At 32.8% G+C, this 17742-nt stretch overlaps 1 protein-coding gene across 6 annotated transcripts in view; it reads left to right on the forward strand.

The window, feature by feature from the left end:
• LOC129953500 (tyrosine-protein kinase Fer) overlaps positions 1–17742 on the forward strand; it is a 159078-nt gene that overhangs the window by 132061 nt on the left and 9275 nt on the right. Inside the window, exons 3-8 of one of the 6 annotated variants that reach the window (XM_056066747.1) lie at positions 1827–1923; positions 2151–2346; positions 2428–2565; positions 2623–2871; positions 6599–6776; positions 7183–7374. In XM_056066747.1, coding sequence (XP_055922722.1) covers positions 1827–1923; positions 2151–2346; positions 2428–2565; positions 2623–2871; positions 6599–6776; positions 7183–7374 — 1050 coding nt within the window. The other 5 variants (XM_056066743.1, XM_056066760.1, XM_056066752.1 and 2 more) reach the window with 5 other exon arrangements.

The following is a 17742-nucleotide window of genomic DNA, read 5'->3' on the forward strand; positions in this document are numbered from 1 at the left end:
AAACTTTTCCTCAAATTCATTATAATTGAAAAAGTTAACTTTTTTCCTTTTTTCCGAATCACTTCAGTTTTGGTCATCAAAAGTATATTTTAAACATTGTCTTGTATCTATTTTGTGGCACTTTGACAGCAGACAACTGTTTTGTCATTGCAATTTTGCTTGTTTTATTTAATAATTTGTGTCATTCTTTCTATAAAATTAATAAACAATGCAAACGTCTTAAATATCCATCAAGCCATTTTCTTAAACATGTTTAGTATGTATTTTATGAATGTGGACCCCACCTTATAAAAACAAACAAAATTGAAGCTGTAAACACAAATTAATTCTGGGTCTGTTCGTTCAACTTTACGTAAAATGGATCCAGAGATTTTCTTCGAGTAAGAAATCAGAGAATTTCCAAATCAGATAGTGTTCAGAACTGTCAAAAAAACATGTATTGTATTTCGAATGCTGAATATCGAAATGGATCGACCGATTAAAACCGAGCGAACTCAATTTAATTTTTCGTAAGGCTGAACATAGTCAAAAGATAAAACTTTGACAGTTTGTCTCGCTTTATATTGTCACAAAATGCTGTGTTTCAAGGGAAAACTAGCTTTTAGAACTAAATTAGAAACTTTCCCTAAAAGGCATTATAGTTGAAAAAGTTATCTTTTTTCCAAATCACAATAGTTTTGGTCATCAAAAGTATATTTTAAACATTGTATCGTATCCATTTTGTGGCGCTTTGACAGCTGACAACTGTTTTGTCATTGCAATTTTGCTTGTTTTATTTAATAATTTGTGTCATTCCTTCTATAAAATAAATAAACAATGTAAACGTCTTAAATATCCATCAAGCCATTTTGTTAAACATGTTTAGTATGCATTTTATGAATGTGGACCCCACCTTATAAAAACAAACAAAATTGAAGCTGTAAACACAAATGAATTCTGGGTCTGTTCGTTCAACTTTACCTAAAATGGACCCAGAGATTTTCTTCGACTAAGAAATCAGAGAATTTGCTAATCATGCTGAGTTCAGAAATGTCAAAAAACGCTTTGGACAAAAATTCAGGGCTACTTAAAGCCCAAATAATTTGTTTGCTTTTTTTATTATAAATTGTATTTCGAATGCTAAACATCGAAATGGATCGACCGATTAAAACCGATCCAACTCAATTTAATTTTTCGTTTAAGGCTGAACAAAGTCACAAGATAAAATTTTGACAGTTTGTCTCGCTTTATATTGTCGAAAAATGCTGGGTTTCATGGGAAAACTAGCTTTTAGAACTAAATTAGAAACTTTTCCTTAAAGTCATTATAATTGAAAAACTTATCTTTTTTCGGACTCACTGCAGTTTTGGCCATCAAAAGTAAATACGGCACTGACCAAATGTTGTCTTAAACGGAAAAATGACACAACAACAATAAGAAAACAAAACCTTAAATTAAAAAAAAACAACAAAAACATAAACAAGTTAAAGAGTCTAAAGAACCTAAGTAAAACTTGCACTTTGTGTTTTTCTTTTTCAACAAAAATGGACTCGATGAATGTTAATATATTTCTATTTTTGGCTAATACACTCGTATAAGGTTTTGGCTACAGATTGTCGCTTTGTTGCTTTTTTGTTTACTTGTTTCTTTCGATTCCCTCATCGCTGACAATCATTTTCTACAGCTTATTAAACTATAGCTCAAACCGGAAAAGGAAATATAAGTCTGGCTTGAAAATCAACAAGAAGTCTGCGTTTGAAAATCTTTCCGGACAATTATTGTTAATAGAAGAATTTTTTGAAGTATTCTGCAGGTACTAATTTGTAACTTTTCTTTTTGACTTTCAGCTCACTGATGAGGTTCTACGTAAGAAGTCCGAATACCAAAAACATTTAGAAGGATACAAAGCGCTTAGGACCAGATTCGAGGAGCATTACATAAAATGTAAGTTAAGCTGTCAAAACTGTCAAAAAAAAAACAAAAATTCGAAACCTTGTACTAAATTCTTTTTTTAATTTTCTGGAAAAAATGCTAAACCAAAACGTTAAATTCTTTTTACTGAAAGGTAAAACAAAACGCAATAAGTTCATAAAATTTGAAGTTTTTAATAATTAATTTAATGATTGATAAGTTCTAATTCGTTTTTTATATTTTTGTTGTTTTATCATTAGGTGGTCGCGGTGGTCGTAAGCTAGACGATGTCCGTGATAAATATCAAAAAGCCTGCCGTAAGCTACACTTAACACACAACGAATATGTTCTTTCAATAACAGAAGCTGTTGAAGTGGAGAAAGACTTTCGAACTGTACTGTTGCCTGGACTATTAGAACATCAACAGTCTGTTCAAGAAAGTTTTATTTTGCTATGGTATTTATTATTTATTTTTATTACTTTTATTTTTAATTTTCTAATATATTCTTTTCTTTTTGCTTAAATATAAATTTTTAGGAAGAACATTCTACAAGAAGCCAGCCAACATGGTGATTTAACATCAGAAAAATTTAATGAAATCCAAAAGCGTATTGATAATGTGATAAATAAAATAAATCCCAACGAAGAATATAGAGAATTTACGGAAAAGCATAAGCAAGTTCCTAAACTACAAAAACAAGAAAGTCTATCTAAATATCAATCATTCCTTAGGACCTCACCAAACAGCCCAATTGTTTTTCAATTCGATGAGACATTAATTGAAGATATACCTGGAAAATTACAATCGAATACATTGACAGTTGATAATTTGACAGTTGATTGGTTAAGATCGAGATTGAATGATTTAGAGGGATCGGTTAAAGAATGTCAAGAGAAACAAATTAAAATGATTGGTGATCTAAATGGTGGATCACCAGTTGCGAATGGTGTTAATGGAATATCCAACAAAGATAGTCAGAAGTAAGAATAACATTTAATATATTTTTCTACATACATAATTTTTCTTAGGATCAAAAAATAATGGAAACATCTACTAAGTTAGAATTATAGGAATTATTAATGACATATGAGTTTCAATGTCATTAAGAACCGATGTGTTGAATTTTTCAAGAGTTTCTAATAATTACCTTGAGAAATTTGCATATTGAATAAAATGAAATCAGGTGCATTTATTATGTTCATTAAGGTGTGTTCAGATTAAAGAAACATTAAAAAGTATGGAGTGATGATATTAGGTCTGTTTAGTTCTTTTTGTAGCACGAAATGTAAAACCTTTCAAATTTTTTAAAGTAGTGGAAAATTCTCTCAAAGTAAACAAAAGCTTTCGTGCTTAAACGTCACTTAATTTTTTTTATAAAACCGAAATGTCTTTAACAAGTATTTAGTCCGTATAGTGTCGGACATTTTGGATTTTTTGACACCCAGGGAATCAGAAAATTATTCAATAATAACTGAACCGATTTTGGAAATGATGGATAATTCAGACTCATTTCCAATAGACGAGTCAATGGAAGGAAGCATGCAAAAAGGAAGTTGTAACTTCCTATACTTAGGAAGAATTCCGCTGACATTTCAGGATCAGCAAGGTGTTATCTGGCGTATCTCTGGCCAAAAACATTGGTCAGTGTTTAGTTGTTCCGAGTTCGAAATTTGTTCGCTTAAGGCTCGTTTCACACTACTCAGTTTTGACCGTACGGCAAAAAACCGAACGGCATAAGCCGGATCAATGGCTAATTACACATTATACGGTTTTAACAGTACGACAAAACACGATAAATGCAGGGTTCAGCCCCTTTCACACATGACGATTTTCTCTCTACGAAAAAAACCGTACGGTTTGTATACGTGAGCCATTAATAGTCAACTAATAAAATTAACTAAAGCTTTTACACTGGACGGATACGGTTTTTCCGTACGGACGATTTAAAACATCCGTCTCGTTGACTGAACTATACGGCGACCGTGCTGTCGCCATCTTATCAGTGGCGTTCGTGACTACGAGAACGCATTTAAAAAAGACGATATTTATTCGTCTATCGTCCGTTTTTGTGGTCACTTGTACTAAAGCATTTTAATATTTGTATATTTAAAATATGACCAAACTCCGACGATTCACGGGAAAGATACGTTATTTATCATACGTATTTTAACAAAACAGTCTCGTGTGAAAGAGGTCTTTTTGTGCTGTGTATACTTTTTCATTGTGTCTTGAAGTCGCTGATGGAACTTTGGAGCACGAATAAAATCGTATAATGTGAAACATGCATTTCGTCACGTACGCTACTAAGCTTATCGCGCATCGCCGTCCGGCTGCCGTATACTGTAGTGGCAGTAGACGGTTGTTAAACGGCGCGGCGCCGGCATTTTGCCGTGACCGTATAATATAAAAGCGTACATGCTCCTCTTTGCGCCTCTAACAAAATGTCGCCGTCCGGTTTTTTGTCGTACGGTCAAAACCGTGTAGTAAAAGTAATCACTCAAAAACTTTACGTGACAGGAGAACTTTTAAGTCGGATTTGATTGATCATCAAAACTGATTGGAAAAGTGCATTTTGATTGCTAGGAACGAAACCTTGTTGACCAGTGTAATTAAATGAAAGTGCTAATGACAGAATTGGTGATTGCTAATTTTGACAGTTGTCTCTTTGCGCTCAGAAATAATTGCAGCAGAAATTTGCTAGTCTTTGAATGGAGGGGAAATATTTTACTCTAGTTTGGAATTTATGGAACATCGTTCAATGTTGTATAAAGTAACTAAACAGACCTAAAGCTATTTAATTAATAAAAGTTTATGAAATAAAAGTAGACTCTCATTTTGAAATAAAGGTCCCTATTTCAAATGTCCGCATGATAATAAAACTCGACACTGTCAGTGCTCATTTGTTTAAAAAAGATTTCAAATTTCAGTTTTTTAAACAATTTTTCCTTAAATCTATCATTGGTGTGGACATACCTTCAGTGTAAGTTGTTATTTTAGTATTTATGAAAGAAATATAGCCTTTGCTCAAGAGAGGAGTTGTAAATTTTGCATACATACTGCCACTAAAAGTTTAGATTTAAACTGTTCTATTTCCTAACTTAAATTTGAAAAAGCTTCTGTGTCTTTGTTTGCAACTTCTATTTAACAGGACTTGGATATAATCCACGACTCAAGTAAAAAGTTCACTGTAAATTTGACAAGTTACAAATATTTTATCCATTATTATTATTTTTGTGCCAATCGCATCAACATTTAAATTAGGGAAACTATTAGTTTAACGAAGTTCACTTTGATTTACAGTGAAATAAAGATGGCATCCAAACCTTATGAAGAAAACGCTTCTAATTTGACAGTTCCTTTATGTTATTTAAATTGTTGCCAAAAAGGTACTTTTAAAAATGGAAATGGCTTTGTTGCACCTACTATACCGAGTATCCAATCATATTTTTGACATGGAAACTACTTCAAGGCTACTGTGAATGCAAACTTTCACCTTTTTGTTAGTGATTTTTTATAATCTATACCGCTCAATTTTTAGTAACTGCGTTGTTTTTAGTTGTTAGTGCAGTGTCAAAAGATGACAGATTGAAATGTGACAACTGCCCAAATAGCATTCTACTCAAGTGCGCTTCCATTCAAACTCGCTAGAATTCAAAAGCGACGGCGTGCAAAAGTACGTCACAGATGAAATAATAGAGTTCTAGAATTTTCTTCATTAAGCCAAGTACTGACGATTACCAGATCTTACATTATTGTCAGTTCTTTCAATAAAAACTGTGAACCTATTGTTTTGTGTCAGAACTATAAAATAAACGTCAATGTCAGCCAGTTATTAGATGACATCTGAACGTATCTGACAATTGTCCATTTCGTGGACACAAAGGCTGTGTTCCATCTCAGACAGGTAGGGTGTCCGGATACCATTTTTTTAGTGTTTTACGTGTAAAATAACAGCTGGTCATAAACAGCTGAGATGTCAAAAAAAGGAATCCAAAGGTATCCAAGAATTTCTGGGGTTTGCAGGTATCTGACAGAAAAGCTGATCCAAAACATTGTTGAATTTCAAGAAACTTTAAAATTGATTTCAGTTTTTTGTATTTTTTGGTAAACAAGACGATACAAAATGTTAGTTGAATTTGTATTTGAGGATGTTCTGTACATAATAGAAGATAATTATGATCTATCTATGATCTATGTGGAAATCTAACATAGATTACAGATTAAGGTTATCTCTTATTTATTAAATTTATTAAATTGTTACGCACCTATCAATTCATCATCGTCCGACGAATCAGTTGAATTATCCGTTAAATGTTTTATCTTACAACAATTTTGACTACGAAGCTTAAATGTTTCTCTGCTTTTTGTGAAAAGTTGAAAGTTCTTTCAAACTCGTTCAACAAGTTATCTAAAAATCCCCCTATCTAAGATACCCTATCCAACTCGAGATTGAACGCAGCCAAAGTTAAATAAGCTAACCATTTGACATTGTTAGAGTGAGACAAAAGGAGCAAACCAAGTGGAATCATTCAAAGTGGCACAAGTAAAACAGACATTTTTAAATCTTTAAAAAAAAATAGAGTAGGGACAAAATTAATTGGTAAAACGTCAAAATTGTCAACTCAAATAAACCTTGTAGGAAAAATAGTAAATTAATAATCTAAAACACTTTACTTATTCAAATTTTCTTTTTTTTTTAAATTACAGTAGAAACTCAAAGGATCTTAATTCGCTGCGATGTCAAGAGAAACAAAAACAAAAGCTTTTGGATATGATCAAAAGCGCTCTGAGCGAAGTTGGCTGTGAAGAATTACCATCAGGGTGTGATGATCACTTAAATGTTGATCAGAATTTTATTGAAAATTCATTTAATAATGACAATCAGGTAGGTTTTTTATTATTTGATTCTATTTTTTAATTTTTTAATTTAATATTTTACTTTGGTATATAAATTATGGTATTGGGACTGAAATTATAAAAAATGTAGAATAACAAACAGTTAAAAATATTGCCAAATATTTTGTTTGGAAAGACCAAGTGCTTCCAACTTTTACGTTCTTATTTCAAATATTACTTTAAAAATAAAGTATTTGACAACTATTATAACTTCCATAATATCATTTCCAATTTTATAGTCTTTATTGTATTAATTTATGCAAATTTACTCTGCCTTTACTGGTGATGGGTTCCTTAAGTAAATAATTTAAATTTTCTTCCATTTTCTATTTGCTTTTATTCTATCTACTAAAAAAACAATAAAAAACGAATCTCGAAAAAATACAACAAAATAGACACGTCCATCAGCTAATGTAAGTATTATGAACGATCTTATCCGTCGTGGTGGAGTCCTTACACTTCTGCGAGGACCATTTAAAAGAAAAGCGGCAACGCCACAACCAACAACTCCAACTTCTACAATCCGCAGTCGAAATCGATTCAACAAGAATATGCAACCACGTTCTCAAAGCCTCGGATCCTTATCGGTAATTAATGATCAGTGTAAGACTAACCTTAGACTGTCAGCCAGTGTGGAAGCTAATAATAATTATGACAGCGATGATATTGTTGTGTTTGATCCCTTCCCTTTGTCGCCAAAACCTGTCTCAGCAGCGAGACATAGCTCAATGCTTTGTGTTATTGAAGAGCCTCCTACTAACATCTATTCCGAACTTGAAGTAAACGATAATCAGTTTGCTCCTATTTTGAACCCTTCTAATACTAACAATCAACCACTGAGTGCTTCCAGTCAGCAGAGTGTTCAAATTGAAATTAATCATGTTGCTGAAGAAGATCATTCTACCTCGACGCTTATACCTCCAATACAATCGCCACCGCCGCTACCGTCCACATCAGATGTAGCTGACACTATCACTGAACCTGTTGTCAAGAGTTCCATAGATGCTCATCTAGATAAGATTGATGAAATCAATCGATCGTTAGACGATAAGCTCAAACGATCACTGCCACAAGCTCGTTTTCTGCAAACAACGACACCTTCGGATCTCAATGCTATTGAACTTAGTCCTGTGGAGCACAGAGTCTCAGCAAGTGAAATCCAAGAATGCAGCTCAAAACGAACCTCATCGTCATCATCAGACACTCGACCATCGATCACTAGAAAGCAATCAACTACCCCGGTGGGAAAGAAGCGGTCGATATCATTCTCCCACAGATCGATCAACACAATCTTCAGCAACATCAAAGATTTCAAGTTTCCCCGGAGCCCATTAACACGAGGACTTCGCAGCAATTCATCCACCGAAGATCGCGAGATCAATGAAATTCTTGAAGGTGTAACAGTGCTTAGTAAAAAACCCGGCTCTGTTGAAGATACCACAGTGCCAATGTTAGAAACTTCCACCGATTGTTCGGAAAGTGAGGCCACCTCAAAGTCCAAGACAAAAACGCCCAAAATGAAAAAGTCCAAAGCCATTCGGAATACTTTTCGAACGAAGCTAATAAGTTTTCAGATGCGTCGTGGGAAGACATGCAAGTCGTGTGCCAAGAAGCGACGAATACATCCGAGCAAAAGCGTCTTCGATTTTGCTAAGGACTTCAATTTGTCCAGCTGGAATGAGGATGACTTTTGTGCTTGTCCAGACGATGCAAATCATTTGCAAACGGTCTCAACTGCTACTAACACAACCAATGACTTGATTGAAGGATCTGGTGAAGACACCAATGATGACAATGAAGAAGATGTCCTATCAATCAAAGATCATAAATACTGCGAACCTAGTATTGCGGGCGTGAGTAATAGTTTCAATTCATCGATCCTTCAAGGAATATTATAGAAAAGAAAAATATTATGTACTTGAATAGTTTGCTATACTGCTTTCTCTTTTTATTTGATTCGCTTTACACTGTCAAAAGAATGTTTTTATATCCGCACATCTTTATTAAAATAGCTTTGCATGATTTGACGTATTTTTGTTTGCTTTACTTAACAAAATCTTATAAGCCTCAATTAAATTTAATTGATAATTGAACACGATTCACAACAAGAAGATAAGGAATCAGAAACGCTGAAGATATCATTTCAAAATGAGTACATGAAGTGTCAAAGTTACATAGAAATATTTTGACAGTTCAGCTACTTTCGAATACAAATTTTGTTATGTGGTTTTTAATTTCTGTACGTCTTTAATAATTTTTAAACATATGACGAATATTTTTTGTTTGACATTGACGACATTGTATAAAAAAAAGACTGAGACTTCAAATTCTGTTTTTTGAGAAACACTATATTTTTATATTGACAGTTCATTTATTTTATAAGACTTTCTTTGAATGTGACATATTTTGACTCTTATTGAACGATTTAAGTTGCTGTGACTTTTGAATGGTTTCAGCTCACAAAAATCCTAATTCATATTTGTAGTCTTAAGTTCGCTTGCGATCTCAGCGCCACTTCTATTTGTATTTATTCAATGGTACTATAATATTGACAATTTTTTGAATTTTAAAATCAACGGTATGTTGAATAAGGTGCTCTGTTTTTATATCCACATCACCAAACATTCTTGGATAGCAATGGATTTAAGGAGTCGCATGCTTTGCGGCAACATACACAACTGACAGTTCGATTTATTACACACTTTTTTTATTACAAGCGGCCCATTAGCAAACCTATATTCCGGACGCAAGACGGAATCCAAAAAGTAGCAGAAATTTAAACTTTTCTCTCCGCCAGGTTAGTTGACATCAGTTGTCAATAATAGGCATGTTCGATAACATGGTGCTTCTCTTTGCTCCGAAGTTGATGAGGTTTGTTTAGCTGCGACTAATATTAGGTGTTTTATATTTCACCCAAAAATCCATGTTTTCTTAAATTGAATATAGAAGATGTATATGGACAAATAATTCACGCTTTAAGTTTACTTATTTCTTATAAAATACAATGTTTTTTTTTGTACTGCAGCGAGGTTTAATCTTCGTTTCTATTTTGTTTACTTCTAATAGAACAAGATGTTTTTAAATTTGTACAAAACAAAACATACATAAATTGAACAAAACAAAACATTTAAAGGCAATAACTGACATTTTTGTAAAAAAATTGTTTTCTACATGCCAACTCTGACAGTTTTTTTTAGCTTTTTGTAAATCTATCAATCGAAAACAAAATATATAAAGTAAAGCTTTCAATTCTATAAAATAATCTAAAATTTCTCAGTACGCACTCGGGTGCTAGAAATTGAACAGATCTAGTAATTTGAATTAAGCTCTCAAAAAAACGCAACGTATCATACGTTAATGTCAACGGATCCGTTGCGGCAACGCAAAAGAAGGATTTTATGGATAGGTCCTCTATTTTTTAGTGTAGCTCTTCCACTTAAAAGCCTAAGGGTGTTATTACATCCAGACTTTCAGTATGCTGCGTGTTTCGCATATTTTTATTTGAACACCCATCCCGTCAATATCGCATTATTACACGAGGATATTTTTCGGTTATGTGTTTTTGAAACTTCTCTTTCATTTTTATTTCTCATCCACAAAGTCAAGTTGTGAAAATAATTAAAGAATACTGCACTTTTTACTACAGCAATGATTATTGATATCATGAATACGGATAATAATTCGGAATTGTTGTTAGATGTGTTAGACCTTTGTGAGGATGCTTTGAAAATTCTCAAGCAAAAGAAAAAAAGGAATTGGATTGAAATCTGGAGAGAATCCTTCATTTTCTTGACAAATGAACTTAAATCAAATGATAAACCATCGTTTTTAAATTATATAAAGATGAGTGAAGAAACTTTTAACCTGCTTTTGTCGTTCATTGAAAACGAAATTAAAAAAATACAATTGTGAGAGACAAAAAAGTTGGCTATCACTTTGTTTCAACGGGTGAAACATTCCAAAGCTTAAACTACCAATCTAGACGCTTTCAATCATTCCTTAATTTAATTCGGTTAGAAGGTCTTTGCTCCACTTGAATTTGTCCGGCGGGGTATTTTTTGCTTACTCGGAAACATTAGAAACAATGATAAAGCAACGTCAAGAAAAACAGAAATGCCAGGAAGAGAAACGTCAAAACAATCCAAGACAATCCTGAACCCAGAACTCTGCGGGTTAACACTTTTGCACTTATTTGCGTCTTTTTAAAAACGTCTGAGTGTAGTAACACACTAACAACTCGATCAATGATACGCAAGTGATGCCATTCATTCCGAAATATTATATGACAGTTCAGTTAACAGTTCACTTTCTTATGCTAAACTTTAAAGATTCTCACATGAGACATACTTTGCAAACTGTTCGGCATTGGGAATTAGGGTATAAAGTTTGGAATTTGAACTTTTGGCTTTAAACAGTTCTCTTTTTACTTTTTCTGATGTTATAAATTGTATTCTGATGTTATAAACTTCAGCTACATATGTCAAAGCTTTTAAATATTTAAACAATAGTGGTAGCCACATTTCTATGCAAATGGTCTTGCATCGTTGCAAAAGTGTAACATTTTCCTGCACTAGAACAACAAAATATAAACATTACATTTTTGCTAAGCTTTTGCAACAAAAAAATACAACGGTGTTAAATTTGTCTGGTATAGTTGACAGTTTGGCAGTTGTCAATTCAAAATTCGAAAATTCGTGTATTCCATTTTCAAACAAATTTTTAATTTGATAACTTTGCTCGATAAACCCGTAATAAAAATGAAAAATTACGATTTAGATTCTTCAAAGAAGCACCACCTGAAAAGTCTGTTCATACTTTACCACTATCTTATTGGCAGCATCTACTATTTAAAATTCAATTAAATTTTCTTCTTCACATTTTTTGGCATCCTTTTGGAAACAAATAAAACAAATTTACATCAAATACATTTTTTGTTTGGCATGACAAATGTCAGTTGCAAACTAGTTTTGACATATTTACTTCGGTTTTGCTATGGACTAGAAAAGGTGTGTTCATAAATTTCGCAATTTAGCACTTTTTGGTTGCACCGCATCGTGAATACCTACCCTTAATGTTTTTGTCGTAAATGTGTTCAAAATTCTGAGTTCAAAGCAATGGCTGGAACACAAACACGCTTTACCTTTGGCTTCATCTGCGTTATGTTGCGCCTGCTTCGAGGTTGATTTGAATGACACTTCCAATGTGACATTTCTAAAATGGCACTTCTGTCATCAGCATTGGTTATTTTTTCTCAAAATAAAAAAATATGAGTTTTGAAATCGAAAAAATTAAATTTATCGCGGAAGTAGCTTACAAAGCCTATAATAACCAATATGAATCCCTCCAAAACAAAAGTATTTTGTTTATTAACTTTTTTACAGCTGTTCAACTATCAGTCAAAGCAAATGTCCAGTAAATTTGAACTAGAGCTTCCGTTTGGAGTCACATTACGTAACATCACGTTATTTCCTTGCGATTGTCAAATAAAAAGTGAGGTCGAAGCTTTATTGTGACAGCGTGCATTTAATTCCTATGTCAGGCAAAGCCGAATCTGAAGCTTGTTTTTGTTTCAGCCATAACTGTCAGCTGTCAAGTGGTGACACATACATTTTGTTAAAAATTCTCGAAATTGTCAAGGTTGAAAAATAAGTCAAAAATATTCAAGAACCACACTAATTTCGTTTAAAAAATGTTATAAATAATTTATGATAGGAAGATGTAGAAGTTGTCAGGAATCAGCCACTATCTTTATTCATATCAGAATTTATCTACAGTGTTATCTTATAATGACATCTCTTAATTAGTTCATCTTCCAGTCATGACAGTTCATAGTTTTGTCGTCTTTATGGTCCACACATCTCCCTTTCAGGGTTCTTAAACTTGACAAGTTTTCTTTGTTCCTACTTAAATTTTCCGCATTAACTTTGACACTAATCATCCCAACTCAATTAACATCTCCAACACAAACTTTAACTCAATTATAGAACAGGCCCCAGAATACCCTACATTATACATCCAATTATTATTATTGAAGAAAAGTCCCACGTTATATTCGATCTCTCTACCACCTTCAGTATTGGCTACAGTTTGAAAATAAAATAAATAATATTAAATAAATCCATTGAGAAATTTTCGAGAGCGTTTCGCCCCAAAAATAGAATAGATCTTTCTCTCTGAGAAAATAGGGACTGCTGGCCGGCTATAGCACAGATTTTCTTGGCTATAGCAACCACTTTCTGACGACAGATCGAATAGAGAGTCATAATTTTCCGAATGGAAAATTGGCCTCGAGTTGAGATCGCGCTCCGGTCCGCTATCGCCAGCAATAGCAAGTTTTTGTTTGGAATAATTTTGCTTTTTTTCTTTTTAATTTCCAATTAGCGTCAATTCTCGAAATGTTATTTCATTCAGTTTTCCAAACACTCGAGTTAGTAATCCTATTTATCAAATAGACAAGTGCATTCTGCCTCCATTTGATGTGCTGTGTTGTGGTGGAAGTTCTTAATAAGAAAGGAAAGAGTTAACTCATTATTTACTTGCGGAAACTCTCGAAGACGACGTCATTTACACAATTAATTTAAACAAAAATAGATTCCAATATTGTCCAATTTTTGTGTTTTTTCTTCTTCAATGAATCAGAGAAAATTTCTGTCACATATCGGAAAAGCAGTTTCACACCAAATTCCCGTCATAACAATAAAGATTTTGTGTTTTCGCAGTTTTTAAATTTCTGTTTTAATGAATCAAAACAAACTTACCTAACTGTGTGACGTTTAGTTAAAGGAAATAAATATTTAAGTAAACTAACAATGAGTGCATCCGGTACGAGTAGTAGTAGTTCGTCAAATTTTAATTTTGCACCTATTCCACCGGCCAGAAAGAAAAGACCAAAATCAATGGTGATGGTTAGTATATATTTTTTTAAGATTCAAAATAAAACTTAAATTTTTTCCTTCACAACATGATCAAATTTTTAATCTGGACCTCTACTGGTTAAATAAAAAAAATCGATTTGAAAATAAAGAGCTGAAATTTGACAATTTAACGTAACTAAAGTCTATTGGGTTTTCCATGAATAAAATTAATCCATTTAATCTTGATCTAGATCTGTCAAAACACAAATTTGCCCTGAGGTTGCATTCCATGGGGCTAAATAAATTGATTTATTTCAAATTTCAAGATAAGAATTTTTCAGATTTACGCATCTTTTCACCAATACTAATACAGTGTTTAAATAAAATGTTTAGCTGGGAATTTGACAGCTCCTCCGCCAAAAATAAAAAAAACGATTGTGTTCTATGCTCCACACAAACAAAATCAATTTGAAGGAAATCGGAATCTACCGATGGAAAACTCCATTAGTTTACACGATTGATCAGACTCTAGAATGTCTGACAATTAAATTGCAAGTGTCAAATAAACGGTGAATTTATAATGTCAGTAGAATTTATTAATTACTTGCAATTTATTGTCAGCTGATTGGTAGATAACTGTTCGACGATGGAAAATTCTGATTTAAAAAAATTACGTTTGACAGCTTTTTAAGTGTCAGAAACGTCAGACAACTACAGAAAATTGTAAGCTTGGTAACGAATTGTGTATAAGTTCATTAGAATTTTTTTTAATTTCTTGCAATTTATTGTCAGATGGAGAATTTGGATTTGAAAAATTTACGTTTGACAGATTTTTTAGTGTCAGAAACGTCAGACAACTACAGAAAATTGAAGGCCTAGTAACGAATTGTGTATAAGTTCATCAGAATTTTTTTTTAATTTCTTGCAATTTATTGTCATATGGAGAATTTGGATTTGAAAAATTTAGGTTTGACAGATTTTTTAGTGTCAGAAACGTCAGACAACTACAAAAAATTGAAGGCCTAGTAACGAATTGTGTATAAGTTCATCAGATTTTTTTTTAATTTCTTGCAATTTATTGTCAGATGGAGAATTTTGATTTAAAAAATTTACGTTTGACAGCTTTTTAAGGGTCAGAAACGTCAGACAACTACAGAAAATTGTAGGCCTGGTAACGAATTGTGTATAAGTTCATTAGAATTTGTTTTAATTTCTTGCAATTTATTGTCAGATGGAGAATTTGGATTTGAAAAATTTACGTTTGACAGGTTTTTTAGTGTCAGAAACGTCAGACAACTACAGAAAATTGAAGGCCTAGTAACGAATTGTGTATAAGTTCATCAGAATTTTTTTTTAATTTCTTGCAATTTATTGTCAGATGGAAAATTTTGATTTAAAAAATTTACGTTTGACAGCTTTTTAAGTGTCAGAAACGTCAGACAACTACAAAAAATTGTAGGCCTGGTAACGAATTGTGTATAAGTTCATTAGAATTTTTTTTAATTTCTTGCAATTTATTGTCAGATGGTGAATTTAAATTTAAAAAACTTACGTTTGACAGCTTTTTAATTGTCTGAAACGTCAGACAACTACAGACAATTGTAGGCCTGGTAACGAATTGTGTATAAGTTCATTAGAATTTTTTTTAATTTCTTGCAATTTATTGTCAGATGGAGAATTTGGATTTGAAAAATTTACGTTTGACAGATTTTTTAGTGTCAGAAACGTCAGACAACTACAGAAAATTGAAGGATTGGTAACGAATTGTGTACCAACACAACTCTGATTAAAAAAAAACTAAAATACCTTTGATTTTCAAGAATTTTGGTAAGAGATCGAACAAATAATACACTAGTCTAAATTATTAGTGTGCACCTTTCAAAGTTAGGACAGGTAAATATGAAAATATTTATGAAAAGGTAAAACTGTTGAAATCAATTTTTACGGAGCAAATATCACACATTAGATATTTTAAGAGTGGGGGTAAAATTCTCTCACAAAAGATAAAACTACAAAAAAGCAAGCGAACGGGAAAACAAAAAAATTTTCCCACAATTTGACTGTCAAAAAAAATATAAATTTTGAAACATCATCGTTCCATTTCGTGTTTAAAATTTGTTTATTTTTTTGTAAATGGATAAATTAAGACAACATGACTTTCAAGCAACAAACAAAATCGAATGGGGTGGAGCAACAGTCCGTTGTGAACCAGGGCCTAGTGGCTTAAAACTCTCAACCAATTCTGTGTGCGAGTACTGTTGTCAGCAATGGAAGGGACCTACAATTTTAGGCCGAATCCGAACGGCTAATTTGAGAAAGCACTTTTTCATGACAAGAATTACTCTTGGAGGATTTGTCAATTCCTCGCAAGGGCAGTACCCGCGAAATTATTTTTTTTTGAAATTAAGGTGGCACAGACAGGGATTGAACCCTAGACCTTTGCATGACAGTCCAACGCACTAACCATCATGGAACGGGTACAAGCAACATTTTGATTAAATTGTAATTTGAAAATTGCAATCTTGTTGCTGTTCTCTGGGAAAAGAATTTTTAATTTTATAAGTGACAGCAAAAATGAGCAATTTATTTAATTTATTTGATGTTCTATCAAATTTGACACTTTTCACAAATCAGCCCAAAGAAATTTCTTGAGCTAAAATTCGTAGATTGGGGAAATATTTTACTTTCTTGTGAGCGCTCTCTTTTACGAAAAACTACGAAATTTTTGAGTACGTGAAGATCCTGTCAAATTTCGTAATTTTTCGTAAAATTAGACTGTTTTTTAAAAGTACGCAAACGGACCTATTTTCTGAAAACATAATTTTTAATTATAGGGCTACAATCATGTAAAATTTAGTAAGCATGTTTTTCACTGACAGATCTTATAATATTAAAAGACCTACAAAAATATATACACTCAAGAAGGAAATTATCGTATCGTATCAATAACCTATATCAAAGTACTTCCATATTTGAAAATATATATTTCTAAAAATTTAGAATGAAAAAACCCGTAGGTAAGTCAAACTGACAGGTGATCATTGTATTCATCGATCGAAAACGTCACAAAGTAATGGCTAAATCACAAACACGCTTCAGCTTCGGCTTCACCTTACGTTTACGAGTTCAGTCATAGGAATTCAATGCATGCTATCACAATGGAGCTTCGACTTCACGTTTCGTTTGACAATCGTAAGTAAAAGAACGTAATGTAACGTAAAATGACTCCAAAGGGAAGCTCTAGTTCAATTATCTGAACATTTGTTTTGTATGACAGTTTAAAAAAATGTCAACAAACAAAATATTTGATCTTTGGAAGGATGAAATAATAGAAATGTCATTCAATACAACCTCGAAACAGGCCCACCGTAACGCAGAGCAGAAGCTGAACCGTGTTTGTGATTCAGCCATAAGGGTCTTAAGGTCCATAAGGTTGAGGTAAGTTTCTAGCTGCCTAAAAAATGACCTTCTAAATATGGCAAGTTTATCGGAAAGTTGACTGGAAAGGTATTTAAAAGAAATCTTCTTAACTATCTGGTTCAAGTAAACTTATGTCAAAATGACACCTGATCGATTATGTTTATTTCATTCAACTAAAAACTTACCTTTGTTACTAATGTATTTCTTTTTTTTCTGCACAATTCCATTTGATATTTTGTTCAAAACGAGCACGTAATATTTTTTTAATAACACAAAATACAGGTCGTAATAGACTTGTAGCTTGTTTTGTAGACAATGGTTTTTGGCATAGTCAACTGAAGGTAGAGGTCGGTGAAGTAAAATTCCGATTTCGAAATGTTTGGCACTTTTTTTTGACAGGAGGAAATCTTCAAAAGACACTTGACAGTATTCGGCACCAAGTAGTGTGGGACACTTAACCACCTCTTCATCAGGACCAATCTTGAAGGGTCGACTTCCGTCTTTCTTAACTTTGTACAAACACTTTGGGGGAAGTTTAAACGTTTAACACTTTCCCATGTTTTTTTAGACCATAATGAGGCTTGGTTCTTCTTAATCTCCGAACATGGTTTCTTATATTCAAGACGGACTCCATTTCAGAATTAGTATGACTTTGCAGTCTCTGGTTGTGCGATACAGCGT

This window comes from Eupeodes corollae, chromosome 1, assembly GCF_945859685.1.
Source record: "Eupeodes corollae chromosome 1, idEupCoro1.1, whole genome shotgun sequence".
NCBI classification, from domain to species: Eukaryota; Metazoa; Arthropoda; class Insecta; order Diptera; family Syrphidae; genus Eupeodes; species Eupeodes corollae.